Source organism: Pungitius pungitius, chromosome 16 (genome assembly GCF_949316345.1).
Source record: "Pungitius pungitius chromosome 16, fPunPun2.1, whole genome shotgun sequence".
NCBI classification, from domain to species: Eukaryota; Metazoa; Chordata; class Actinopteri; order Perciformes; family Gasterosteidae; genus Pungitius; species Pungitius pungitius.
In genome coordinates this window covers 9,660,089-9,687,457 of record NC_084915.1, presented here as the reverse complement: position 1 = coordinate 9,687,457, position 27,369 = coordinate 9,660,089, and the positions used below count along the sequence as shown (strand labels likewise).

Sequence of the window (27,369 nt, the reverse complement as noted above, 5' to 3'; positions counted from 1 at the left end):
TATGTAGACAAGAAATCACAGCAGTCAAGTTGAATCAAATTAAATAATCCTGTGATTTATATTTAGGAAAATAGGCAATATAATACAAGCTTTCACATGATTCAAAATATCAAAAAATGAGCAAAAGCAGCAATCAGCAAGTAAAGGTACTGTGGAAAACCCGTATTGAAGCTTGACCATTATTAACACAGCTGATGTTACATTGTAGCCTGTGTTTGGTGGATATCAAATAACTTAAACATTGAGTTTTTTTGGTCACACCCTATTTACACTGCCCTCACTATCAAGTGGGTATAACGTCCCCACTGTGGGTGAAAACGTGTATTCAGGGTTACAGTTTATGTATTGTATTATATTAAGTATTTTCATTCCATCTTTTCACACTGCTCAAATGTTGGTGTGAAGAGAATCTGACTAGCCAGTTTTAAAGGAGCTAAAAGAGTCTCCGGCGACTGTTTTTTTTTTTTTTCTAAATTCAAAATCCATAAACATGTAGTAATCCACAGTATACCTGTAATAGTTCAGCTGGCACCTATAATTCAAACCTAATCTATTAATTGGCATAACAATAACACTGAGCATAGCTCCCATGTTGGCCTAAACTAGCAATATAGCAGCAGGCATGTGCAGAGATTGGTCTACGCAGAGCAGCAAACAAGCAGAAACACAAAGCCTCATCGCCGTGGCGATGACAGCTGCAGCAGAGGAGAGCGAGATTCATTTGATGGAAGAGATGCACAACAATTGGAGAAAGAATGTTGACAAAAATAACAACACTATCAGCCGCAGCAAAAGACATCTCATGGAAAATGATCTCACTATTGTAGTATCGCTATTTGTGTGTGACAGCTGACCGCAAACCGAATCACAACAACACGCAACAATGAAGCCAATGTTAAGCCTGCATTCTGTAGTATACTTTCCCCAGGTAGCACATATTGAATACTGACAAAGAGTGCTGCGTCAATACACCTTTCATCACAGGAAACATTTACCTTGTGATAAGGAGACGAACAGGTGGAACTAAAATTGAACATCAATGAATATTAATGAAAGCTCTGCTCCAATGATAAATGTCCCAATGAAGCATTGTGAACCAGACCAGGCTAAATAGAATATAGCCTAATGCTAGTAATTCAACCTATGGTAAGAAAAGATTATCCATAGGGGTTTTAGCAATTACATTTTCCCATACACTACCCTCACCAACACCATATAGGTGGCAAAGCAATACGCACTATGACTGATACGACTTGGGAGACCTTTACTCAATATTGCTGAATATTTCTTTGTTCTCTTAGTTCATGTTCCTGTCAGGTAAATCCATCAAGTGGATGGCTAATTGTCTGCTGTTGAGTTGGAGTAACCATGGCAATTGGCAACATGCATAATGACCTAGCTGACTGCTTTACAAATTCAATCAAATCATTGAAAACAACACCACAAAGAAAAGCTATTTTTCCATTACTGTCAGTTTTATACAAAAAGACGCCACAACAATTAGCTGTTTGGCACATGAACATTCATGATATGCTAATGTGCATGATTTCGGTCACATTTCATAAGAAAATAGAAATGATAAAACATGTCTGATTAAAGTTCAACCTCTTCTGGTATAACCCCATTTCCACATAATCTACAGCTGGAAAACAAGGTCCCAGATAGGTGCTTTGCATCGTCACAGTCTTCACAGGTCCATTCTGCATTTTACAGCCTTCTGTGGGTGAAAATATCACAGTAGTTGGAAGAGTAAAATGGGCGGCTGATGTGCTTCAATCTGAGGGTCTGCTCTCTGCAGTGTGACGGGTCCCTTTTTGATCAGATTGTGTGCCATTTATCTACTGTTCTGATTGGCTCTTAGCAGGTCTCTCCCAGAATCCTGTGCAGGTCCTCGGGTAGAACACGGCCTTCTTCCCCACGACTCACATTTCTCACCATCCTGCGATTAAATACAGACACAACAGCGCAACATAAAAAGCAACTATTTTAATAAGGATGAAATGCACTTATTGTAAGTCGCTTTGGATAAATGCGTCAGCTAAATGACATCTATTGTAATGCAAAGAATTCATTTCATATTTTCACCTCCAGGTTTGTTTCGAATCAAGACTAAAACATTACTGAAAGAAAAATAGGCTTTTTTTTTTACCACATTCCCGACACTTCCTCGTTCAGCAGCTGGATGACATCGCCGCAGTTAAAGATGATGTCATCAGTGCTGGCCATGCTGCTCTCTACCATGACCCTGTACCTGCCCGCCACCTAGGACAGAAGTGAAGACAAGAACAACGCCCCTCAGTCAGTTGAAGTTGGCGACACATGCAAAACTACTCTTGGTGCCGCCAACCAAGGACACTTGTTGTGGCCTGTAAGTGACTGTTGTGTTCAGAAACGTAACAACACATCATTTCTCCAGTACTAATCGTACCATGACTAATAAACCCTCACCAGGGGGGCTGGCTGATCCTCTTCGTCCGAGTCCGATAGGTTGGAGAGGTCCGTAGCTGCACCCCAGTCCTCCAGACCGTCACAGATGGCCACCGAGTGGGCCGGAACCGGCCAGGCTGCAGGTGACAGGTTGGAAAAACAGTGGTGCTGTACACTGTGCAATGATTTATGTGTTGAAGGGTATGTTTTTATGTTGAAGGGGTTCTGTGTTTCCCCTGACAACCACGCAACTTTGCTCTTAAAAACAATGTCACATTTAAGTTGACACCACTTAACATCCGTCCAAAGAAAGGCGAGCCAGAAAGTCTTTAAAACAGCTAAAAGAAAATGTATAATATGTAAGTAACTTGTGTACGTAGTAAAATGTTAAAGGGATGTGTGTATTTTGTGGGTAATCTCTCACTCACTGCGCCGAGGTGAGTGAACTATGGGGTCGGTGTGGGCGGGGCTGTTGTCTGTTGACTCTCCCCCTCGCAGCCTGTGGGAGTAACTTGTTGTCGAGGAGCTGTGAGGAACAGGGAGACACGCTGAGCAGCCTCCCACCGACGCTGCGCCCCACGACACACACATCTCTGATGCACTAAACCGCGTCGCCGTGGGAACAAAGACACGAACACAACGAACACAAACAAACAAACAACAACAACAACATCCACATGGTATCACAAAACGAGCTCATTCGCATTCTGTAAATTCAAAACGGCATTCCGTTAAGTTCACAATCACATATATTTCAGCGTCTGATTTTAAAGTGTGTTTGAGTTTGTAACACAACAAACAATAATATCAGAGATCACAGCAATACATGGAAATAGTACACAGTATTCTGCAGGAACCTATAGCATCTGCAAATAATGCAGACTTGGGACTGACTAACTTTGGACTAATATAGTCCAAAGTTTGAAAAGATAATAAAGACAAACAGAGAGAGAAGTGGGAATAGACATTCCCATTAGAACCATTAGAGCGGGATGAGGCGGACATCTTTAGCCGTCCAGCCATCTGCCTCCACAGAGCTCTGTTCCTAGTGAGCTGCAAAAACTCTTTACAGCCAACTGTCACACCATCAGCATTTTATTTTGAACAATCGAAAGTGCCAGATATTATTATAACCTTTTATATTTCTACGGTGTCCTGGATTTAATTACTTGCACTGTACCCAGGTTCAGACATGGCTGGCATGATTTTATATTGTTTCATACTCAAAACAAACCTCAGGAAAGACCCAAACCAACATGTGTTAGTCCATTCCTCTGTGCTTTCTGACCACCTCCTATCTCCTATTGTTGAAGATGCAGATCTTTAAAAAAACCCAACAAAGATTATTGTTCCAAAAGACTAATTCCCCAAAGCAGCTGGGCGCTGTAGTTCTAAACAAATGCTTCTCCATTTATTGGAACGAGTGAATTTGGTGAGGCTTAAGACGCAGATGATCGCCCAATAATTGAGCTTCTATTTTTTTACAACCGCAAGATGTTGTATGTGGAATTGGCTGAATAGAGGTAGTGTACCAGTGTGACATTGACGTATTATTTTGAATTGCTTTTGGACAATAAAAGACAATGGAACAAAAAGAATGAGCTATATCAGGCTTTCTCTATAAAATAAATACTTGTTAGAAGGACAAGTGGATTGTTGGTTTTGATCATTTTCCTACACAATGACAATTGTGAACCTCAGACGATTCAGTCATTTATCAAATGTATGACATGCTAGCGTGCTATCAGTAGACAGAACAGTAGTTTAACCTACAAAACTCCTACAAACACACATGCAACCCCACAGACACTCTGTTAAGGCTCCATTTTGATACTTTCCTTGAGAACCGGTTTTCTCAATATCTAACAAAGCATCAGAGCAACAACTGTAGGAACTTTGAAAAGCTCGGGTAGTGCTCCAACAATTCTCTTGGACTTCTCTTAAACAATGAACACACCTTTTTGCTCATTTGCTCACCCTGCGAATGGCAAGCCCTTAAGGGCTGTTTAAGCAGCCTGGTAAAGCTGTTGATTGCACCGATGTGGAATTTCGGTCTGTGCCGTTGATGCAGTGTATCGCGCTCTTTGCAGGACTTTCCAGCGCACGGAAACCAGTTCTCAAGGGTACTGAAAAATATGCATCCATACAAACTCATTCTATAACTTTAACACACTGCATAAATATGATCATGACGCTTTGTTTTTTTTAAAATAACAAGTTTGGGTGGGTGTTATTTAATCATTAACACTGGACCAAAGTCTTCTCCTCAATGTATTGAGTTTGACATCAATTTCTGAATTGAAACTGGGTTAAAAGTGAGTTGACCCACACATCAGGAGGTCATAAACTGATAAAGAGAACGAATTGGAAGCCATGCAAAGAGAATCACCTGTCAGAGAGTGGGTTGTCTGAAAGTGGAAGAGAAGGAGCCTCATCTGAGAAAAGGAAAGGGACAAAAGAGACAGACATATCGGCAGAGCCATTGACAGAGAATAATAAAAGGTTATACTAAAATAAAAACAGGCTTTCAAAGAATGGAGGAAACATGTCATTGAATTAGTTATAGCGTGTATATAGAAACCTTGACACAGTTTCTGCTGGTTGGTGAGGATTTTTCGAATCTCTGTCAGCCAGGCAACTTTTACCTCCAGAGTGGAAGCCTAGACACACACACACACACACACACACACACACACCATAACCACAAGGGAATTGACAGTACACACACTCAAACACTTATGAAAGTGATATTATATAGAAACCAAAAGATAAAATACCTGAACTATGTACACTACTTCTCTGCCACTGTACCAGATTTCAAATTTCTTCACATCTCCTTTCACATTCTCTGTGATTCCCACTGCACTCATCTACAGAAAGAGAAGGAAAGTAACTACATTTCCCAGGCAGCTGTGCTCCTCAATGACTTTATTTATTATTCATTACACTATATCACCAATAATATGCAGAACAATTTATTGAGGCCTGTTGAATTGGATTGCATTTGATGCAGCTGGTGCAGAGTGAGTTACTCTGAGGCAGGACTTGAAGCTGTAGAAGGGGGTCCTCTCGTGAGCGTCTTCGTCTCTGCGCTTGCAGAAAAGCAGGGCGAGGTCATAGAGGAACAGATGCCTCTGCATGGGTTTAAACCTGGCCAGCTCCTTCATCCGCACCGCCGCCCTCTTATGGCTGATCCACACGCTGAAGCCTCCCTGCATCACCACTCGGCCCAGCTGGCTCAGGTCCCCCTGGGAAAGACATGGAGCAACTGAACCAACACGTGAGAAATCCATCACACAAAACACAACATTTGTTTTCAACTCTGCGCTAGAGTCGCTCTATCTTGTCTTGTCTTTTCTACTTGACTGCTTGGTACCTGGTATCCAGTGATGGCTATCTGATGCATGGAGTCGTTGACAGACTTCAGGAGCTCGAGCATGGAGTCCAGAGCCTGCTGGAGTTCACAGCGGTATCGCTCCTCCGTGCAGTGCTTCAACAGTTCCTGACCCAGGACAGAGACACGAGAGGACAGGTCAGTGGTTTGCAGTTTAACTAATCTGACCTGCAGGCGTGGATGTTTTTCCAGCTGATTGCAGGCCACAAATTCTATGCAGAATGAAATATTACACCTTTTGGATGTATCACCATGTCATTTGGTTAAGACATTTATGTCCCCACCAAAATGAACTGCGATAACTTCTGTTAACCCTCCACTTGTCTTCTTTCCTCTGGTGCCACCATCAGGCAGAGCTGAGGTGTTAGAATTTGGCTGGCATGAGTCTTCTTGTAGGCAATATGAATGTGTTTATTAAATCTATATATAGAGCAGAATTTTGAAATGCAAAGAGACTTTGCAGCAAAGAGACACTTCGTCTCAGTATTTACTTAAAATCTAAATCTCTTATCAATATGCAAGTCATTGCTTGATGCTTTATCACTGACTCAGATGCACCAAACCTTGAGGAGCAGTTGGTACTTGGTGAGACGTTGGACTGGTTTTAGGAGGTAAGAGTCCAGACCAAGCTTGTGGTCCAGCTTCTTCTGGCACTCCTGCAGAGTGAGAGCGAGAGGTTTTGCTAAATGAACAAAGCATAAAGAACTTTAAGAACTTTAAATTAACACTAATCCTGAAGACTTTTATTTTATGATCATGTTGCAATGAGTGGATCATGAATCATACAAACATGGTATGTAACTACCTTAAAGAAGGGTGAATCGGAGCACTGTCTCCATAGCAACTCGGAACAAGGCTTGTTCTGGCAGTAGCGCTCATACACCTTGAACTTCACTTTCTGCTCACACCAACACATTACGATTAGCTATTTAATGTCGCACCCCTTCACATAAAGGTCCAATGATTGTCCTTGTGGGTTCTTTACCCGTTGCAGGAAGCAAGTCCCCGCCCTCTCTGGTGTCTCCAGGCAACCCTGCAAATCTTGGAGGAAGATCCTAAATAGAGAGGAAAATAAAAGGAAATTGGATTTGCATGAAAAGATGGGGAGACAAGAACCACTCTGTGACAGCTTGCATGTGTGTGTGTGCGTGTGTGTGTATGCGTGTGTGTGTGAGTTGCCTGCTGTGGAACTGGTAAATCTCTGGCATGTTGCCAAAGAGAACGTCCTTTTGACTGCGTAGAGCTGAAGGAAATAGATCAGACATGGATGGGTCTTCCATTTCTGCCCTGTAACCCTGAGGAGAGGAGAGAGGAGATTAAAAAAACGATCACATGACCAGAGAACTTAAAAACAGGAAAATCAACTCACCAGAAGGACCGAGAGCAGCTCGTCCACGTAGATCCTCTCTGTAGCTATCAGCTCCTTCATAATATGACTAGTAAAAGTGAGAATCAGGGAAGAAATTAGCTGAGCAATAATATGTCTTAGCACTACACACACTGCGACCTTGGCAAAAGAATAAGGCATAAAAAGACAATGGAAAATCCGCTTTTTTGCAAGGGTTGCGTACCGGGAGACCTGTTCTGGATTGTCTTCTGCCTCTGAATCTGTTTCAGTGGTGGAGCCATACAGACAGCTGCGGTTGCCTTGGAAGTCGTGCATAACCTCGATCTGACAAAACACGCCACATGTTTTGTTAGCCTAAAGTGGGCATATTTTAATCAATACCAAGCACAGGAGGGAGAATTAGTTTTGCAGGAATCATAAATCAAAGCATCACATATATATTGGACTAATTCCAGTTTTGAAGGAATTATAGCGGTTGATGAAAAGAAATAGCTAACGTTATTACAATTGACCCTGAAGTCTGAGTCCATGTGTGGACCAAAATTCTGAACAACCTATTCAATAATTGTTTTCGACATTTTGCTCTAAAGCACAAACGTGAGCCTATTGGTTACACAGGAATCAAAACCAATAGGATTGATCCTCTGAGGAGCATGAATGTACAAAATGAAAAATTCATTTCACTGTTGGCTAAAAACCCTATCACACACACACACACACCTTGCGTTGGTTGTTGTTCCTCCTCGCGGCTCTTTTGCCAGGTAGCAAGTCAAAGGAGAACTTGGAGTTCAGAACGTTAAAGTCTACACCTGCGGGGAGAATCACGGATAAGAAGTTAAGATAGCTGTATCGTAATAAAATAATATGGTAAAAAATAATCCAAACCATCAAAGCACATCCATAGTATAAAAATAGGTGCAGGAACGCAGCTATGGGAATGGATAAGGAGCAGTGGGGGGGGGGTCGTACCATGTTTGGGGGAGAAGAGGGGTGACTTGCAGCGCTGCGAGGCCTGGTCGGGTTCAGGCCTCGGGGCCACCAGCTGAATCGGTCTGACTTGTACGTCCGCCAGCTTCCTCAGACACTGCTCTCGGTTTCTGATCATAGACTGCACCGCGTTCAGCTTCTCTGTCACCGTGGCGATTTGAGACTACAACGAAAAGAGGCGCAAATTGAGCGTAGCAACGGATCAGCTGGTGTTGGTGTTCAGTAGCGGGAGGTTACCTGCAGCTGTGGGGTGAGTATGCCCTCAAACTCCAGGCTTAGAATGTCCTGGCTGTTTTTCAGTGCAGATGGCGCCCTCTCCTGGTGGCAGCTCAGGTACTGCAGTGCCTCCTGGGCACCCTCCCTGGTTTGGAACTTGTCGACCATCTGGCTGGCCAGGAGATAGGCGCCATCATCACACCACCGGAGGGCCTGCACACACACAGACATCAAGCTGTTTTTGCTCAAACTCGCAGGGGTAAAAAAGAGGGAGCAGAGCATTCACGGTAAAAAACAAAAATACTCAACAACACTCAACGACATATTTAGACACTATTTTTTTTGTCTTGACAGCATTTTTTACCCCTTCAAGTCGGAGCAGCAGGTCCCGTGCGCGGGTAAGCGAGGCCCGCTTGGTGCGTATGGCAGCAGTGATGATGTCACAGTGATGTCGCAGCTCGTTGCAGCGCTGGACAATGAGCGCCAGGGCGTAATGGTGGCTGGCGGCCAGCTGGTGGCCGTGCAGGATCACCAGCTGGGCACGGGCCATCTCCTCCTAGAGAGCACATGACGTGATAGTTTAAACAGATTTTCATGTCTCCACACAAAAGTTGTTACTGCCTACCATGACAAACATGGTCGTCTGTAACCGGACCAATAGGTCGATTTTTATTTTTTCGAGGCAAACCCAGAATTAAACATCACACTGATACCCTCAACAAAAAGCCAATGACATGTTTCATTACAGTTTTAATTATTGAAGAAAATAAACTGCAAGATTTTTTTCCAGTAAGATAATCTCCATAGACAAACGTCACTTTTATAATGTAAAAATCTGACATAATAAACTAATTAGACTGTGGGTTGAGCTTATAAACACAACAGGGCGCCCTGTAGTCTCACACTAACCAGAAATGTATTAAAAAAAAAAAAAAAAAAAATGCTGACTCATTTCTGGTTATTCCTGCAGCGCTCTATAACACAAGATTGAAACATTTAAATCTTTTTATGTTGCAATTGAGAAAAACACAATGATGTTTATATATTTTATATGATATATATCTATGATACAACTTTTGTTGCAGCTGATATACTCAACAGCAACAAAAGCTGTAAAACCTGAAACGTTCTTTGACTGCTACACAGCATTATGCTCTCTACACTTCAGACTGTGATTGTGCGCTTGTTGTGTGACATTTGTGTGTGTGACCTGAGCGCGTGTGTCCAGCATCTCCAGGTCCCCCAGCAGCTGTGAAGTCTGAACCACGGTGGTCCCCACGGAGGCAATGTCTATCTCCTGTTTACCGATTCTCTCCAGGACCTCCTCCATCTACACAAACGCACACGCACAGTCAACTGTCACAGCAGTGCAACATGCAGCCAGGGTCGACACGACAGGCACCAATCATCTCACCTGCTGAAAGCTCATTTCATAGTGAAGCAGCTGGAGGTACTGCTGCATCTTCAGGTGGTGCTTTTCAAAGAAGCCATCGAACGCCTCCTCCATGTCTCTGAGCTGGGCGAGGAGTCTGAAACACACACACCCTTCTGTCCCGGCTATCTCTACTTGCTTTAACTTGTCTCGTTCCAAAGTAATTTCTCTACAGAAGCTGGAACCTTTGAACAGTGTCCATGTCTGATTTTAGGTCCCTCTCCTCCTCTACATCTCTCTTGGAGGCCTTCACAGTCTCCAGGTTCGAAAGCAGCAGCCTCCCTTCTTTCTGCACGCTGCGGATGTCGTCCTGAAGCAACAAGAAGGAAAAGAGAAATGAAATCCCTCCCAAAAAACTGGCAGACACAGAGATACAGAGTGAGAGAGGAATGAGAGGAGATGACCTTCATCTGTCTGTATCGGTGCGTGTGGGAGTGCAGAAGGAACTCGATGGCATTGGCTTCATCTGGAAGTTCGCTCTCAGATAGCTCCGACCCAAAGGCCTGCAGCAGCTGGGCGATCTCCTTCACTGTTACTGCAAAGGTCTCAATGGCCTGCGCGCACACGCACGCACACACACACACACACACAGTCTAATTCAAATTGAGTAGTTTAAACCAAATTATCAAAAGCACAAACACAAGATCAAAAACAAAGCTCCTCCGAATTCTATTTTCAGGAAGTCAGGGATTTAATGCATATTTCACCCCTTTATTCAACAGCAGCGTTCCACGCTCTGGTGAATGGTCCGGTGTCAGGAAAGAAACGTACCGTTCGGAGGACGACCCAGTCACTCTGGCAGTATTCCACTTTGGCCGTGAAGTCCGTTGTCAGGTGGTTCTCATCGATGTACCGCAGCAGGTCACCGACCGAACGCAGCATCACCACCTGAAATCCAGTCAAACGTCATCATGTTTCTTACTTTGTCTGTTTGTCAGCGTGTAGTTAGAGGAAATAGGAGAAGAGCGTCTACTGTTTCTCAAAATGGACACAGGAAGAATTGTGTGTACAGTGGAGTAGCGATGGGATTGTGCCGAGTCGGGTGAATAAAATAGAGTGATGTGAAGAAAGAAATCCCTCGGTCCTCAGTCTTAACCCCCTCTCTCACCGGCATCTTTAACAGGAAGTCATCCTGGCTGAAGCGGAAGCCCAGGTCAGTGCTTGAAGACGGACTCGGGGCCGAGCTGAACAAGCCCGTGGGGCGGAGCACCAACACCAAGTGCAGGTTTCCTGGAAATGAAGTCTGAAGAAGGAAGTGCCTTATGTTATTCATCTCTGTAATATTAAATAATTAGACAGGTTGATTTAGTGGATGAGATAAAGCACGAAAGGTGAGTACTAGTAATCCAACATTTAAGTCACAATTGCAAATCACTTTCAGACTACTGAAAGTTTTAGGACCAATGTTATAAACCATGAATTCCTTCAGGGGAAAACTGACTTCTGTGGTTCCATCCTCCGCCACCTCCCCTGATTGTGTCACAGGATGAGAGGAGTCCTACGGTCAGTCAGAGGTGTTGTAGGAAAGCCTCTCCGTGTCGATCGGGGAGCAGCTAGCTGACACTCAGCTCCTCCTCACAGGCTTCCTCGTCACTCTTCTTCGCCCCAAGGAGCCTCGCATGCACTCCTTGAGCTGTCTTATCGTTATTGCTATTCACACAACACGTCCATGTCTGTGTGTGCCCGAATGTCTCATTACTCACTGTCCTGTTACCTCCAGTTGTGTGCAGTTGAAAGTGTACCGACGACTGCGCAGAGCAATCGAGTGTAACGATCACGACGAGGACTCTTTCCCCACCTGGAAGCTGTCCCTCAGCCCAAACTCCTCTCCTCTCCTCAGAATACCTGCTATCCAGCCCACGTTTAGTCTGCACAGTCAGCACAGATCCAGCAGTCTGAGGAGTCTTTGACACTACTTCACCTGGTAGGCCCTGGAGGGATGGTACACTGTATCCATGTGGTACAGGGGAAATGGACTATAATTGTTTAGCGCTTAAATCTTCATTCCCACACTGATGACAGGAGCTCCCATACACAGTGGCACCTTCCCCAGTGACTAGCATTCACACACTGTAGTCACAGCTATAGGAGCAATGTTGCCCAAGGACACATGGACACGGGTTAGCGGGGCCTGCATGCGGCGACCGTGCTCTCCTCTCACCCACAGTCGACCATGTGCGCCTTCGCTTGTGTTGTATTGCTCTGAACTTTTATACTGGAAACTGCTGACCTTACAAAAACAGAGACACATTTCCCTCATTCACACGGGCCTTCATTTCTACAGCAGCCTTCTTGTACCAAAGTCATCCTCCTTAAAGCTAATGCTCGATTTTACTGGATTCTCTGAAACTCCATCCCTGCGTTTAGATGCTGGGCATCAAGTATTTTACACATATTCTCTAAACCCATTACATGACTTAAAAACACTCCAGGCTACACTGCAGTGCCAGAGCATGCTGCTCTGTACACCTGCAGTTACACACACACACACACACACACACACACACACACACACACACACACACACACACACAGCGTTTGTCATTGTCCTGTCCTGCACACAGCCTCTAAACATTTAAGTGCACCCTGCATAAGACGTGTCTCTTCGCCGAGAGGCAATATCAATCTCTAAATGCAGTTTGCGCATCTGCAACCACGGTGTCGCAGTGGTGAACCGCAGCTCCCCGTGTGTCTCTCTGCTGCAGTGTCCGCGCCGCCCCGTTCACAGCATCCCACCCACCTCCCCACCTCCTCGCTTCCCCGAGCGGTGCTTACCGCGGCCCGGCGCAGACGGGGAAACCCCCGCAGCGGGTTGGACTCGGCCATCGCTTTCGGCTCTTCCCTCGTTCCCTTCTCCCCTCCTCCCCCCCTCTCCTCCCCCGACCTCTCCCGGGCCACCGGGAAGTCAGCGGCGGGACGCGGTGACGTTGGAGCGAGCGGCGTTGGGAAGGTGTAACCTCCACTGCAGTGTCCGGGCGGGCCGAGCGGCGCGCCGCGAGTGCGCACCTCAGCAGGCGCAATCCTCATCCGGACCGACGAGGGGGGAGGGGGGGGGGGGCTGTGGGGGGTTATGTTCCTCCTACCTGACGTCAAAGCCAAAATAAGTTCCGCAGCTGCACAGATGTCCAGCTCCTTGTCAGCGGGTATGGCCCAATGAGCGATGATTTAATAGGGTTTGCGTTGTGATTTCGTGATATTCATATTTAAAGAATTTCCCGGCCTGTCTCGCTCTACTCCAGCACGAGCTGTCTTTGCTTTAATAACTTGAACATTGTTATGTGTAGTTGCAACCTTGAGACCAGAAGAAAAAGAGACCCTTTATTTATCTTACTGGATCCGCTAGATGGCGCTCGAAGCTCATTAGATTTGAACCCAGCTCTGGATCAACTTTTTATAATGTCATAAACGGCAGTTATGAGCAAATAAGTACAGTGTTACCCCCAGTATAACCTTCAAAGCTCAGAGATCAGAACCTTTGCTGTGTGAATCTTCCAAATTCTGTATAACGTTGAATAAACATTATTATTCAAGGAACAAACACAAAGGATCATCTTAAAATCATCATTAAAATTGTATCTAATACTAGTGTAGCAGTGAACAAATCTGCTTGAGCAGGGTCTGATAATTTTATGATGGACAACGAACTACATCAGATTCAAATGCTTTTGTCTGTATCCGTCCTAAATAATCTGTAGTGTTAGTGAAGCCCTTTGGCAAGCACTCACAAGGCGCTCCAAATGTTAGGAGTTTGTGTTAAAAAGGGCTCATGTGCGTTGTGTCAGCTGGTCCTAAATAATGGGAGCAAAGCCAATTTGGCTTTTGTACTCTGTATTTCTGCTTGTTTTCCCTTCTCACAAATTCTGTTTTGATTCAACTGAATATATAAAATGTATTTTTATCCATTTGAGAACTGATAGGACACACTTTGTACGACACAAACAACTCTGAGGCAAGTAACTCAGACTTCAAATAAGTCTGCAGGAACAAAGAGCCCGTCTTTGTAAAATAAACCTACACTAACGGTTACTATGTAGGGATCGTCTATTATCGTCCCCTGAACACAGTTGGTGAAAAACAGTCCAGTGTGTATCATACAGAGCAGTGAAAGTCAGAGGTTAACACCCAGAAATGTCCCAAACATTACAGGGCCCCTGCAGATGCAGACGCCACTACATACTTTTAGAGGTTCATAAGGGATTTATGAGAAGTATTATTTGTTATTAATGTCCAAACAGTGTAGAGGATATTCCAGAATAATATAATCCAAAGAAAATTAATGGAGTAATTGTTTGAGACAAAACAATACTTTTATGCTCATATTATTTATTTAACATGATGGTATTTATTCTAAATGAACCACAATATCTGTGTGCTTTTCCATTAAGTTAAAATTTAGTGACCCTTCTTCAATTCACCTCTTCTTCTCGGTCATCTTCTCTCCCTAAATGTCAGTCAAATAGAGCAGGTTTTGAGTTTTTCCACTATTTTGATTTAATTCTGCAGATTTGTTACAAAGGTTCTAAATAACATGCAGATACCACAACAATGTGTCCAAGCACAATCAACACCTACGTCCAAAATACATCCAATCCTTGTCTCTCTTCATTTGAGTGCGATTGTTTGTCAGATGGTCACATGTTCCTCGGGGAGATCCTGCAGAGGGAATCACCTTGTCACAATGTGTTTGGCTCTGTGCCACTGAAGCCACGCTATTTCCAGGAAACTAATTGCTCCTCAGACAAAACAGTGATTGGACTGGAGGGCTGTGACCTGTTCTAATAATACCTGACCCCTGTTTGTTTTTTTCTGGTTGTGCACGGTGTCGTCAAAGGCAAGAAATAGCCACATACATACATTAACTACTATATTTTGGTTAGAGTGAACTTGCACCTCGGTGCATTACAACACAGTGGCCCATTGTCCGCTTTACTAATGTCTTAATTACAAATGCAACATTTTATGATTTGATCTTTTCATGAATACGTTTTCCTCGCTGAGCCCACAAACCTCCAAATGATGCCAATAATTTACTCCTGTGATGTGTTTGCAAACATAATTCTGAGTTGTTTATTCCCCAAATATCTGTGTATCATTATGAGTAGGTGTTATGAAAGTATTCACCAATTTGAACCACTATTTTGTCAACACGTCCTGATCCTCATTTTTTTTACAATGTCATAAAATATACTGTATGTACTTTACAAGACACTATTGCTATGACAGAACTAATTTATCAGTTGTAAACTTTGATTTCTTTGATGAGATGTTGAATAGACTTTGACCTTCGGACTAAGCTTGTTAAAATCGATCTGTTGAAGATTTAGCGGCGTTTCAAAGGTCAAAGGGGAATTATGCTGGTGACCCCTGACACGTTCATGAGACACTGTTGAATAAGTCAGCTTACTGTGACTTTGCCGCCGATGCTCCCATCATCCACACCACAATAAGACTTGGAGCTTTTAATCTGCTGAGATCAGATTGGAATACTGATAATCTCCACACTGCTCCACAAGTACCTACAAATATTGTATGCCTTTTATTTGTGCTGTTTACGCGGTGTTTTACAATGTAAAACAACTACGTTTTAAATCAGATTTGTTGATTCCTTGTGAAGAATATCCTGCGGACCTGAGAATTAAGAGTTAAAGCAAAAGCTTTTGTCTACTATTGTCTTTTCTTGGTTAAATAAACCTCCTTCGTCATCTTTTGGCTGAGAATCCTGTTGTACATTTGCAAGTTCTTAATCTCTGTGATCGTCTAAAGCAATAAAGCATAAAGCAATAAAGGCATTTTCTTCAAAATTCAATCAAATTATCTCACAAAAAATTAAACTGGACAACTTGAGACATCCAGAAGCCCCCTGAGGTCAAATAAACCTCATTTGCACGGCCCTTGAACTCTATCACCCCGAGTATTTCCAAATTAACGACGCGTTGGGCTTTGTGGACGTGCAAAAGGGATTATCGGCCTAACTACTACCGCAGACACGTGGCGACCATGTTGTTGTATGGTTGTCCCTATGAGCAAACCCTTTGTACTCCAAAAAAAGCTATGCACTGATGAGTTAACCGGATTATGCACCAGGCCTCGACAGCAATAATGGAAGAGTTAAGCCCGAATGATGCTCAGTGAGACACAGCCTGTATAAAAAGGCAGACCAGCCATCGCAGAACGCACTCCCCTCTCACCCTGACACAACAAGCACCCAGACGACTCAGAACAGGTAAGACTTCTTCTCTATGGATGGATGGATGCATGGATGAATGAATGAATACTAATGTTCACATATTCCTCGTAGTCAATTCAAGGCAGGGTGTCCCTCCTAGAGAATACACTGATAGAAAAATGACATGGGCTCATAAAGATAAAGTGTTGCGACAGAAACTGTTTAAAGCTGAAATTAGTGTTATGTTAACTCCTTTGGAGATCCTGCTCTCACAGACCATTTCACATTGTACGATTTCCTAAATGACTCTTGGGAAGCCTTTCTACAACGAATACATGTAAATGAGAGCGATGGGTAGCTTTGCTCTTGCTTGTGTCAAAATAGCAGGTTGCCACGTGGCTTGAATTGATGGGAAATTGAGTATTAAAACCTTGCTAACCTTGTTGACCTTTAATGGTTGATGGAGGGTTTGTGTTAATGTGCTGATCCAGCAGAATGACTACAGGCAGAAGACCATTGCAACCCGTGGTGGCAGATGGACTGATATCAAATGTTAATCATAAAAGGATACGGGACACACCTCCTCAGCTCAGTGGCGAGACGAAGGCGCTTAGATTATCCATTGACCACAACCGGCCGTAAGGCGGCCGCGGCTCAGTGTTACACGGGCCGACGCGTAATCACAAGATCAGCAACCGATCCTGCTTCTCAACGCCTGCGCGTGGAAGCGTCTTCGATCCAAACGCTGAACCACAGGCTGCTCCCCACTGGTCCTAACTGAGCAATGGTTAAATGTAGAAGTCTATTTGCACATACTTTTGTATATATATATATATATATATATATATGTTTTTTACACTAACATTAAGGTTACGTCTCAAGTGTGTTAAACTGACTTAACTGAAGAAATATAAACTATTATGTACAATAGTTATTGATGGTTTGGTTCTTGCAGCAGTCAGCAGGTGAGCATTTGTTGCATATTTCACAGCAGGTAGCCCTGAGGGATGCAGCTGAGCAGCAGCTCTCCATGTTGCTGAAATGAACACGCACCCCTCGTTCCTGAATCCACGTCGTTGGTTTGGAAACCAAGCGCTGTTTTCCTGCAGTTTTCTTTGTGGGGCTTTGGGTTGAGGCAGGAGAAATAAATGAGCTGAAAAGAACAAACTTTTACCTCCCAAGTTCTCAACTGAGAACTTGGGAGGTAAAAGTTTCTTTCTGTATTAGAAAAGAAAACACCAGTCAAAAGTTTGGACTTATTTTATCTTTTTATTCAATGAGAAACTGTGTCCAAACTTTTGACTGGTACTGAACATTAAGTAAAGCGAATAAGACCAAACAGTCTCTAAGCGATATATGATGGCATATGAGAAGATAGAAAACCCTGTTTCATCATCAATGAGCAACAATTCACATCACATTCATACACCCCCCCCCCCCCCCTTGACCTTCTGTGATAATCCTTCTTACAGGGTTATCGAGGGCTAAAGTCAGTGTTCAAATAAGTCCAGGAATACTACGGTCACTGAGCAAGTTTTATCCTTTTGACTGCCCTTGAACAGTCCAAACAAACAGCAGCTTTGGCCCCCGTTGGTGTGTTTGAGGTGAACACTGTGCGACATAATCGTGTGCCGTGAAGCCCTTACACGGATGCTGTAATCTTATCGCAAAGGATTAACCTTGTAAACCCTCGAAACAAATCAGATATCCAGTCGGTACAGACAGTGGATGTGGGATCAATCAATGTCTTAATGACATTATCATCTGACCTCCTATTCATACTGTGACCTCCTACTAACCTAAAGTCACTTTATTTTTTGTTGTTTTTCCTCCGAACAGAACACTTGCAGAGATGGCAAAGTAAGTGCGGTTTTCCTTGTGTAATGTGCTTTGTTTTCTCTTTTCCCTCAGGCAGATGCATTACTTCAACTTTACCTGCATAGAGCAACAAAAATGATAGCTAACGAGAGGATAAAGACATCTTTATAATGTTACACCAGATGTTCCAATTGGAAATTCCCCAAAATACCACTTTGTTTTCGGAAAGATGCTTTTGCTTAAAACTAAGTTACGGACTGTGATCCGGGCCACGCTGCCCCTAGAATTTGCCAAATAGTATTTATCTAAGGTTTGCAAAAGCTTAGTCGTTTGAGGCGTGGTTCACATGTGGTCACAGGTAATCAGCTATTACAGAACCCTGCCACACCATTTGTGGCTCCCTCAGCCGGGGGCCATCCTTTCAATCCGGGCGCGGTGAGGTAAAGCTGCTCCCCAATTAGCTGTTCTTAACTGGATGAAAAGGAATGATGGATTACTGACCCTTCTGGTTCTTGCAAAGAAACAAACATCACTTTCTGAGTCTCAAACTAATCAATACATTATCTGGTCGATCAAGACAGTAACTCGGTTACAACCCGAAGCTACTTACATTTTGACTATTTTATAGTTCTGCAACTACATAGTAATAATTATCAATCTTAATGACAGATGGACATTGTATTAACGTGGTGTTTCTCTTCATTTTTATCATAGGGTATTCAAGAAGACCAGTAAAAGTGGAGGGGTAAGTTGCAGTTTTCATAAACATTGTCATTTTAAAGCAGTTATTCATTATTGGAAGATGAATCACTCAACTGTTCCCCGTTGCTCTGCTCTGACAGCTGACCCTGTGCCTGGGAAAGAGAGACTATGTGGACCACATCTCCAAAGTGGACCAAGTTGGTACGTTGCTTCTTCAATGCGCGCTTGTGTGTGTGCGCGGCAGCTTCGGGAGGCTCATGCATATATAATATCGTCTGCACTTTTACATGAACAGATGGCGTGGTCAAGCTGGACACATCGGACTTTGGAGGCAGGAAAGGTAACATCATCAACATAACATCACAGAGCCCTGAACCACAATCGAGTCATGGAGATGCAGGAGGCCGTAGTGAGATAATGAAACATCTGTCGACAGTGTTTGTGCAGCTGGCGTGTGCCTTCCGGTACGGTAGTGAAGACCTGGATGTGATGGGCCTGTGCTTCAGGAAGGACCTCTGGATCCATCAGGTCCAGATCTACCCAGAGAGCAACAAGCCGACTCTGACCGAAATGCACAACACTCTGATGAAGAAGTGTGGAGACAACACATACCCGTTCTCTTTTGAAGTATGACATCATACAGACACTATGTACATTCTGTAAATGTTTACAAAAGGCTTCACACAGACACTGTTTGACTCTACTTTGTTATATTTTTCATGAAGCTAAAACTTTTAGATTCCTTAAACTGCTTATTTGACATGAATTTAGCCTAAAAGGGAATTCAATTTGTGTATATAATCCAATTAGAGAATACCAAATCAAACGAAACATTATGCCCGCCTCAAATTCACTTCACAATTTATGAAATCATCAAAAAGGCCATAAAATATTGATGAATGAGTCTGAATAACTATTTCCCATTAAGGTTTTTAGCTGCGATCTGTGACTGCATTCTTCATTCTTAGCACCACAGATGGAGCTAACTCCTCTTTTTTGTCCCTCTAGATTCCCAACAATCTGCCCTGCTCCGTCTCCCTGCAGCCTGGACCAGAAGACAAGGGGAAGGTGAACCTCATGCCAACATGCAAACGCCCCATTCACCTCTCTGCACACAGCGTGTAATGGGGCCAGCTCGCGCTCGTGGTCGCTGACGTGTCGTGTTTCCTTCCGCAGGCTTGCGGCGTCGACTTTGAGGTGAAAGCGTACCTCGCCAACGACAAGTGCAACGCCGATGAAACGATTGACAAGAAGTGAGCGCGCTTTCATTCAGTCGTCGTCGGCCATCCGTGTCCGGTTATTGTCCCAAAGGTTTGCTGTGTCATTCGTTCGGATGAACACCTTCTCTCCTCTGTGCCGTTCCTCCTCTCAGGGACACCGCTCGCCTCATCATTCGTAAAATCCAGTTCGCCCCCTCTCAGGTGGGCGCCGGGCCCAAGGCTGATATCTGCAAGGGCTTCATGATGTCGGACAAGCCCGTCCACCTCGAGGCCTCTTTGGATAAAGATGTACAGTAGCAAAACTTAACGGCTTAGACAGTTGTCTTAGATATTTGTCAATGCTTTCAGGGTGACTTTGAATTTGGACTTTATTTTTCCCAACTCTACTACTATTCCCCACCATTCACTGGTGCTTTCCTGGTTTTGACCACAGCTCTACTTCCACGGCGAAAACATCCCAATCAAAATCAAAATCAACAACGAGACCAACAAAACTGTTAAAAAATTCAGTGTTAGTGGTGAGTACCTCTGCTAACAGATTTAAAATGTTTAACTAAGAGCACAATACAATAATCTGTTTTTGTCTTTAGTGGAACAAACCACAGACATCGTCCTCTACTCTGCTGACAAATACTCCAAGCTTGTTTTCAACCAAGAGTTTGGGTAGGTGGACGGAAAACTGAGAACCACAGTGAACATAAATGCTGTTTGACATCTTCCTGTACGCATGTGTTTGTGTTTAATGCTCCACAGAGAGACAGTGGAGCCCAACAGCACCTACGACAGCACTTTGAGCATCATCCCCGTGCTGTCTGACAACAAGGAGAAAAGGGGACTGGCATTGGACGGGCGACTCAAGGACGAGGACACCAACTTGGCCTCCACCACTATGTGAGTGCATTGATGGAGCAGACAGGACCACAGCGGGACGCTCGTGTACTTTGTGCAACGTTTCTCGCTTGTCCTGATGTTTTGTTTTTTTAATAGCAATTTATTTATTTAATTGTGATTCTCCGCAGGCTGCGGCCGGGTGTTGAAAAAGATGTGTTGGGCATCCTGGTTTCCTACAAGATTAAAATCAACCTCATGGTGGCTGGAGGAGGGTGAGTGATTCATCCTGTTGAGATATCTCAGATCATAGAAACCTTTGGGGCAGAAAGAAGGGAAATAAACTAAAACAAACTCTATCTTGTCTTCATGTAGCCTGCTGGGTGGCCTCACTTCCAGGTGAGCAAGGTTAATTTACAGGAAAGCTTGTGCATGCCGGGATGATGAATCACCTGTATTGATCCGATTGGTTGTGTTTTTCTCTGCAGTGATGTCACAGTGGAGCTGCCGTTGCAGCTCATGCACCCCAAACCTGAAGGTATTTTTTAATAACTGACACAGACTAACATTATCTCACTAATACCAGTGCATCTGCTAATTTTAATTTTTTTCATCCTGTGACCCTTCTCCTTTCTCTCGTTTCCAAAAACTCACTTTCCTAACTGATCAGAGTAAAGGTTCAACATCAGTGTAAGTACCAAATCCCTTTTTAATCGTATTTTTGGTGATATCACCTAGAAATCATATTGTTCCGATTTATTGTATATGTAAATGTAACATTTATTTGATGAATTATTGTATTAAATTGTTATTTAAATGTTTTTCTGAACGTCTCTTTTCGTTTCCTTCTTCCCAGAGAGGATGTTACCCTGGAGGTCGAAAAGAAACCCAAAGAAAGACAGGAAGACAATCAGAAGTAACGCTAAACAAAGAAGAAGAATGATGTGACTGATGAAATTAACCTATATGAAACAATAACAAAGTAACAAACTTAAGTTGATTCTCTTTTTGACCCCCTCACAGATTTTGTTCTTATTGTTTTTGTTGTGTGATTAAATCAATTAGCTGTAGAATAAGTATTCTGTTTGATAGTTCCTGACATTTAGACACCAAAGACTTCTGTCGAAGCATACAAAAAAAGAAAATAGAATCCTTTTCCCCTTACTTCAGAGTGGAGTAAACCGTGAACACGGTTGGAAGCCTGTAAAAGCCGCTGGGCTTTGGACGTGGTCACTTGTTGTTTTTAACGGCACTTTTCTCTTTCTGTAAAATGTGTCAGATTTTGATTTTGATGCCAGATCCAATAACCCATAGTAAAATAAAACTATTGTAAAAACAAAATTGCTGTGTTGTAAGTTTTATTTATCTTCCTGTCTTTGTTGATTTTGACTTTTTGCCTTTGAGAAAACAGCCCCCCACTGGATTCAACTGCTAATTCACTTGATCGACTAATGCCGTGTAATATTGTGTAATTATGGCGCAACCTTTTATAATATTTTTACACTTAAATCATTTTCTCTCGCTCTTTTACACACAGAAATACACACACACACCCACACAATAATGAATAACAACATTTAGTTTTCCACAAATTTGTAGTCTAAAAGTCTTCTTCATATCAATATGGCATAAATTAATCTCTCATCTTATTATTTAAATTTGTTTAAATGTTATTGGTTGCACAGACTTGATGCGCTCACTGGGCAGAGAACACAAGCATACTGTATATTTATTTTATTATCTTATAGTCTGTTTCTCAGTTTGGAGGGTAATGTTGGACGGCATCACCCGGAAGCCCTCTGTATGTGACTTAATGCAGTACAATTTGTAATTATATATTTTTTAAATGAAATATAAAATGGACCGTTCTATGAATCGTCCTATTCATAACCAATATATTGTAATATATATCATATGGCATATATTAGGACATAAATAAGATATATTCGAAAATGATCTTGCATGAATTAGCTATTATAAAAAGCCCAAAAGGAGATACATCTCATGTTTCATTAGGGAACCAAATTTGGTTTTTGTCAGCTAATATTTTGAGTAATTTAGAGGCACTACGGCTAAGCTATATCTGCATTTTGAGTCTAGAAAAGGCCAGTTAATGAAAATAAAAAGTACACTGTGGGAGACGCCACGAGGGGCAGCAGTGCACTGTTAAAGACGCTAACTGCCGGAGGAAGAAGAAAATCTGACGTCATCACGTAGAACGTGTATCACTGAAGCAACATGGCTCTGAACGGAGGTTGGTAAAGTTATGATCTTTAAAGCAAGCGAACTTTGACATGCATTAAGTTTACCGGTGCTATTTATAATTAAGTCATTTGTCGCACGTGTACTACTCGTTGGTTAACGCGTATCATTTTATTTTTACTTCAAGTGTTCGTCGGCTAACGTACAGCCGACGTTAGCCGGGTTGGTTTGCTAGCTAGCTACGAATCCTGTTCTAGCAAAGCACTGCGGCAGTCCTCATTACGTTATTTTACGTACTCCTTAAATGTTCTAATTAGTGCAAAAGTCTTGTAGGGTCGAATCAATACATTTGAAAAAGGGCTAAAAGACAGTCAACAGCCACACACGCTACAGCAGTGCTACACAACGCTTTGAATTGTGTGAGTCCAGGGGAATTAAAGCAACACTTTCTCACCAACCCCAGATGACAAGGACTTTGACTGGGAGCCTCCAACAGAGGCAGAGATGAAGGTGATCCAGGCTCGCAGGGAGCGACAAGACAAAATCAGCAAGCTGATGGGAGACTACCTGCTCAAAGGATTCAGGATGCTGGGAGAGTGCTGCGATGTGTGTGGGGTGAGTGAAGGGGACTTTTGTTGTGTGGATTGTGGTAGCCTTGAACAATGTGGAAAAGATGGGAGACGTCCATCATGCGTGTTTTGTTTTTGTGTTTCCAGACAATCCTTCTCCAAGACAAACAGCATAAAAACTACTGCGTCTCTTGTCAGGAGCTGGACTCTGATGTTGACAAGGACAATCCTGGTACACGCACTTATTTAATGCACACTAGGAATAAATACACCCAATGTCTCTTTATCTCATGGCTGCTCCTCTACTCCTGAGCCTATTGGAGCTGGTCCCCGTCTTACCCCTTTTTCCTGTGCTCCCCTCAGCTCTGAATGCACAGGCAGCGTTGTCCCAAGTGAGGGAGAGACAGCTGGCAGCTCAGTCCACTGCACCGTCCCAGGCCCCGGAACTCAACGGAGGCCCCAGCAGCAGCAGTCAGGCAAGTGTGTTGGTTCCTCTGCCCAGGCCGGAGCACTGCGAGGGGGCTGCAGCAGGGGGAAGAGCGCTCCTGCCTCCGCCTGCTGTCCCTTCTCCTGCACCCCCTCCCCCCACCCCTGCTCTGGCCCCTCCTCGACCCCCGGTTGTCCCACAGAACCCACCCCTCCAATCTATGTTGCAAGAAGCTGAGGAGGCTGTTCTGATCAAACTCCGGTGGGCCACTAACCAGCTGCAGAGTTCAGCTTCGCTGGAATCAAGTATCCAGCTCTGCAGCCTTATCACCAGCTGTGCCAACTCGCTGCGCAGCCTCAAGGAGCTCAGCCAGTAACCATCATGGCAAAGGCTGACACCCTGGAGCGCTGTTTCTACTTCTCCTGGAATACTATTGACTCTGGTCAACTGCTTTGCAGCATCTCTGTTTGACTGACTCCTCGCATAGAACTGAATTTAAAATTGGTCAGCAAATGCACTCAAAACTAGATTAAAATGTCATAAGTTCACAAGATGCTCTCGAGCTAGCGTACTTACATGGCTGATAGAAATGTTGTGTTACGTTGCTTCTGAAAATGTCCCAGCACACACGTTTGAACATTTGACTGTTGTCAATTTGTAAGTTATGGTATGTCAAGTACTCAAAATGTCTAAATGCACATTCGTATGAAATTAAAACCCATCAGGCCGCAAACATTTTATAAGAAGACACTAGCTATAATCTATAGTAAAGGACTGCTAAATGTTTTCTTCCAGTTTAATGGCTTTTGTTAATCTAGAAAAATGCCACCTCATTGATATCTTGGAAAATCACCACATGCGCTTTCTGTCGGTATCCAAAATGCCAAAATTCAAAGAAAAGCTCAACCTCTATTGCCCAAATGTCTGTAGAATTGTGTGTGTGCAAACGCAACAGTACAAGGGTTATAAACAGTATACTCCTTGACTTAAAAGTCGTCAATTAAAATGTACAGACCGTTGGAGTATTGTTGAAAATACCAGTCATCCGATAAGGCATTTTTGTATTTACTGTTCAATCTGGCTACAGGTTGTCAATGTTTGCGAGCAGTTCTGAGGTTTTTATTGTAAATATATTTGATATCCGATGGTGGTGATGATGGTCATTTGACGCTCAGATGAATGTGACGTTCAGAAGTCAGTCGAAATTGTTCATTCATTATAACCATCTGGAGCAAATGAACCAGGCACTGTACCTCTATAGACCGCACTTCACACCCAATAAAAGCCACCTTCAGGGTTAATCAAGAGATTTTTACTTCTGACGTTTCTTTTCTTTCCACAAGGGGGCGCCAAATGCAAAACCCAACGCTTTAAAGTTGAATTGGAGAACGCTGTGTTTAAGTAGCATTTTAAGTACCAATAAACATTTAAATTGCAATAATGTTTTAAATGTGTCCCGTGAATGACCATCAAACTGCAGTCACATTTCACTGCATTGCCGCTTTTTTGTTACAACACAAATTGCACTTTCACACTAGAAATGGCTATTTCTAATTTATTTAATTTACCCGACAACCCAATCGTGTTCTTGTTTAGGATTCAAACGTGACACTGAGTGTGTGACGGACAGAAACAAAAATTCTACTAAATGTGGGGCGTGGCACTGCCGGGGGGGGGGGGGGGGGGGGGGGGGTTGGTCTGTGTCTACGAACTCGTCCACACAAAGGAAAGGAACCATAACAAAGACAGGAACTGGGAGCCTGACATCACATTGTACCGCAGACGGTTCTACTCCAAAAGCGAGTTATTACAAAGACGGATTTAAGGCTGCATGCGCATCCGACGTGTTTCTCGGGTGTGCGTCGCAGCTCGCGCAGGGGGGGGGGGGGGGGGGGGGGGTGTTAGGACGGTGATGAACGGGACTCGGTGCGGCGCGGCGGACCGTCCGCTGGAGGGTCTGCCCGCGCTGCCCAAAGGCCTGAGCGGGATCCTCAACTCCAGCGGCGGGTCGTGGCGGGACATCGAGAAGGTCCACAGCAAGAGAGCGCGCATCCAGGCCGACATCAGCCGGGGCGGCGGAGACGCGCCGCGCGTTCACGGCAAAGCCGGCGGACTGGACGCTGCCCTGGCCCTGCTGCGGAAAGACATGGTAAGGAGAGAGGAGGGGGGGGGGGTCGTGCCTTTGCGCGTGTGTGAGGGACAGCACACCAATGTGTCTTTTCTATTTCTTGTTTTGCTTCACACAAATGTGCACTTAAACAATGTTAACACATCACTCCGTCCTTTTCCAAGAGTTAAAAAGTGGGAATGGAAGTTTCCTCATAACATGTTTGTGTTTTGTGTAACAGGTCGGCCTGCGTCAGCTCGACATGTCTCTGTTGTGCCAGCTGTGGTCTCTTCACGAGGCCATCCAGGAGTTCAAGGGCTATTCGCTCCTGTCCGGGACCTCGCTCAGTGCTGATAACGCACACTCTGAGGAGGAGGAGGAGGAGGAGGAGGAGACGGGTATTCCCTCGCAGCCTCCGTCGACTCTGTCCTTATCTCTGCCTCTGCCCAGCAGCAACTCCAGGGACCAGTGGATCAAAGACTCCTTTCATATTCCCTGATGTAGATACGCACGCACAAACACCGCGGCACCACTGGGCTTTTTTCTCACAGTGAATGTTTTTCGGCACCATTTCCACTGTTTTTTTTTAGCATTCTTCAGGTTGGGAAGCCATCAAATGAATGCATATCAACAGCTCTGGTTGTTCTGACGTTTCATTGCAATACTGCAAAGTTGCACAGTATTTTCAGTGCCTTGACTTGTCAATCTGTATATGAGCATTCGACACAGTATGGACGTTTTTCAAAAAGACATACTGTCATTTAAAACAAATCCTGTATTGATCACAGCTATAAATACGAGTACACTTTATAACAACATTAAAACTCATCTTGGCTATCATACACACACTTCATCAGTCAGAACTCGACAAGTCTGAGTAAAAAAAGGACAAATCGTTGACAAAAAGGCAACTTTGGTTGATTTCTAATTAAATTCTCATCAATAATCTTTTTTCAGTGTTATCCGTGTAGTTTTTTAACACTCATTCTTCAGAAAAGCCAAAAAATACTTGTTTTCTTTCTAAACCCCAGAATAACACTACAGTGTACTGACATGCACAATATGCCTGTATTTCAATCAAAATCAACAGGTGATCTTGCTACATATGACCAACAGGGGACACACTGTGCATAAAAAAGAGCTCGCTCACTCCCTCTGAGGTCAGCAGCAGAGTGTGTGTGTGTGTGTGTGTGTGTGTGTGTGTGTGTGGGGAGGTGGTGGTGAAGTTTAGAGACTGCCTCATGCTGTTCTCTATTTATAATAGAACGCATGTTGTGGTGGTTATAGGGTTAGAAACCATGTGACGATCGTTCCGTCTCTTCGTCACGATGCGAGTCGTCTCACCTGTTTGTCTCTTTTCCATTTGCCCCCCCCCCACCCTTGCTTTCCCCGCCTCTCTCTGTCTTTTGTTGTCTATCTCTTAGCAACTGCTGTTATAATTCCTGCACACAGTTAGTGTGACAGCTGTCTGAGTGATCGTTAATGATGCCACGCTGCAGGTCAACGCGGAGAGAGCAAAGATCCTC

The 27,369-nt window shown here is 43.8% G+C and overlaps 4 protein-coding genes across 6 annotated transcripts; 3 read left to right on the top strand and 1 right to left on the bottom strand.

Moving 5' to 3' along the window:
- Positions 1-34: 34 nt before the first annotated feature.
- Positions 35-12,827, bottom strand: LOC119215008 (proto-oncogene DBL). Of its 3 annotated transcripts, none has more exons than XM_037466738.2 (26): positions 12,580-12,827; positions 10,913-11,047; positions 10,576-10,692; positions 10,209-10,358; positions 9,990-10,114; positions 9,787-9,901; positions 9,583-9,702; positions 8,737-8,928; positions 8,394-8,585; positions 8,139-8,319; positions 7,890-7,978; positions 7,393-7,493; positions 7,191-7,257; positions 7,001-7,116; positions 6,807-6,876; positions 6,627-6,719; positions 6,385-6,477; positions 5,804-5,929; positions 5,460-5,675; positions 5,205-5,297; positions 5,009-5,087; positions 4,817-4,862; positions 2,856-3,028; positions 2,449-2,564; positions 2,150-2,262; positions 35-1,939 (listed from the first exon to the last, which is right to left on the bottom strand). In XM_037466738.2, exons 1-26 carry the CDS (start codon positions 12,628-12,630, stop codon positions 1,858-1,860), a joined length of 3,051 nt encoding a protein of 1,016 aa, XP_037322635.1. In that variant the 5' UTR covers positions 12,631-12,827; the 3' UTR covers positions 35-1,857. The 3 variants fall into 3 exon arrangements, with proteins under 3 accessions (XP_037322635.1, XP_037322636.1, XP_037322637.1); XM_037466739.2 differs by having other exon boundaries at positions 2,856-2,953; XM_037466740.2 differs by lacking the exon at positions 12,580-12,827 and adding an exon at positions 11,246-12,283.
- Positions 12,828-15,926: 3,099 nt separating this feature from the next.
- Positions 15,927-21,847, top strand: arr3a (arrestin 3a, retinal (X-arrestin)). Its single transcript, XM_037467574.2, has 17 exons — positions 15,927-16,027; positions 17,810-17,830; positions 18,503-18,533; positions 18,631-18,691; positions 18,786-18,830; positions 18,927-19,117; positions 19,499-19,558; positions 19,667-19,743; positions 19,863-19,998; positions 20,144-20,228; positions 20,301-20,373; positions 20,464-20,601; positions 20,730-20,813; positions 20,914-20,937; positions 21,027-21,076; positions 21,209-21,228; positions 21,395-21,847. The coding sequence occupies exons 2-16, from the start codon at positions 17,823-17,825 to the stop codon at positions 21,211-21,213; spliced, it is 1,068 nt and encodes a 355-aa protein (XP_037323471.1). The 5' UTR covers positions 15,927-16,027; positions 17,810-17,822; the 3' UTR covers positions 21,214-21,228; positions 21,395-21,847.
- An 825-nt stretch (positions 21,848-22,672) lies between these two features.
- znrd2 (zinc ribbon domain containing 2) lies at positions 22,673-25,041 on the top strand. Its single transcript, XM_037468160.2, has 4 exons — positions 22,673-22,792; positions 23,204-23,355; positions 23,457-23,541; positions 23,673-25,041. Exons 1-4 carry the CDS (start codon positions 22,777-22,779, stop codon positions 24,110-24,112), a joined length of 693 nt encoding a protein of 230 aa, XP_037324057.1. The 5' UTR covers positions 22,673-22,776; the 3' UTR covers positions 24,113-25,041.
- Positions 25,042-25,628: 587 nt separating this feature from the next.
- Positions 25,629-26,956, top strand: fam89b (family with sequence similarity 89 member B). The gene is made up of 2 exons (XM_037467567.2): positions 25,629-25,885; positions 26,085-26,956. The coding sequence occupies exons 1-2, from the start codon at positions 25,649-25,651 to the stop codon at positions 26,340-26,342; spliced, it is 495 nt and encodes a 164-aa protein (XP_037323464.2). The 5' UTR covers positions 25,629-25,648; the 3' UTR covers positions 26,343-26,956.
- The last annotated feature ends 413 nt before the right edge of the window (positions 26,957-27,369 follow it).

Coding starts and splice junctions, on each gene's coding strand:
- LOC119215008 (XM_037466738.2), bottom strand. CDS start 12,630: ATGGCCGAGTCCAACCCGCTGCGGGGGTTTCCCCGTCTGCGCCGGGCC. Junction 6,877..7,000: donor ATTTACCAGTTCCACAGCAG/GCAACTCACACA, acceptor CTCTCTATTTAG/GATCTTCCTCCAAGATTTGC. Junction 2,565..2,855: donor AGTTCACTCACCTCGGCGCA/GTGAGTGAGAGA, acceptor TGTCACCTGCAG/CCTGGCCGGTTCCGGCCCAC.
- arr3a (XM_037467574.2), top strand. Junction 19,744..19,862: donor GATGAAACGATTGACAAGAA/GTGAGCGCGCTT, acceptor TCCTCCTCTCAG/GGACACCGCTCGCCTCATCA. Junction 19,999..20,143: donor AGGCCTCTTTGGATAAAGAT/GTACAGTAGCAA, acceptor TTTTGACCACAG/CTCTACTTCCACGGCGAAAA.
- znrd2 (XM_037468160.2), top strand. Junction 23,356..23,456: donor AGTGCTGCGATGTGTGTGGG/GTGAGTGAAGGG, acceptor TTGTGTTTCCAG/ACAATCCTTCTCCAAGACAA. Junction 23,542..23,672: donor TGTTGACAAGGACAATCCTG/GTACACGCACTT, acceptor TGCTCCCCTCAG/CTCTGAATGCACAGGCAGCG.
- fam89b (XM_037467567.2), top strand. CDS start 25,649: ATGAACGGGACTCGGTGCGGCGCGGCGGACCGTCCGCTGGAGGGTCTG. Junction 25,886..26,084: donor CCCTGCTGCGGAAAGACATG/GTAAGGAGAGAG, acceptor TTTGTGTAACAG/GTCGGCCTGCGTCAGCTCGA.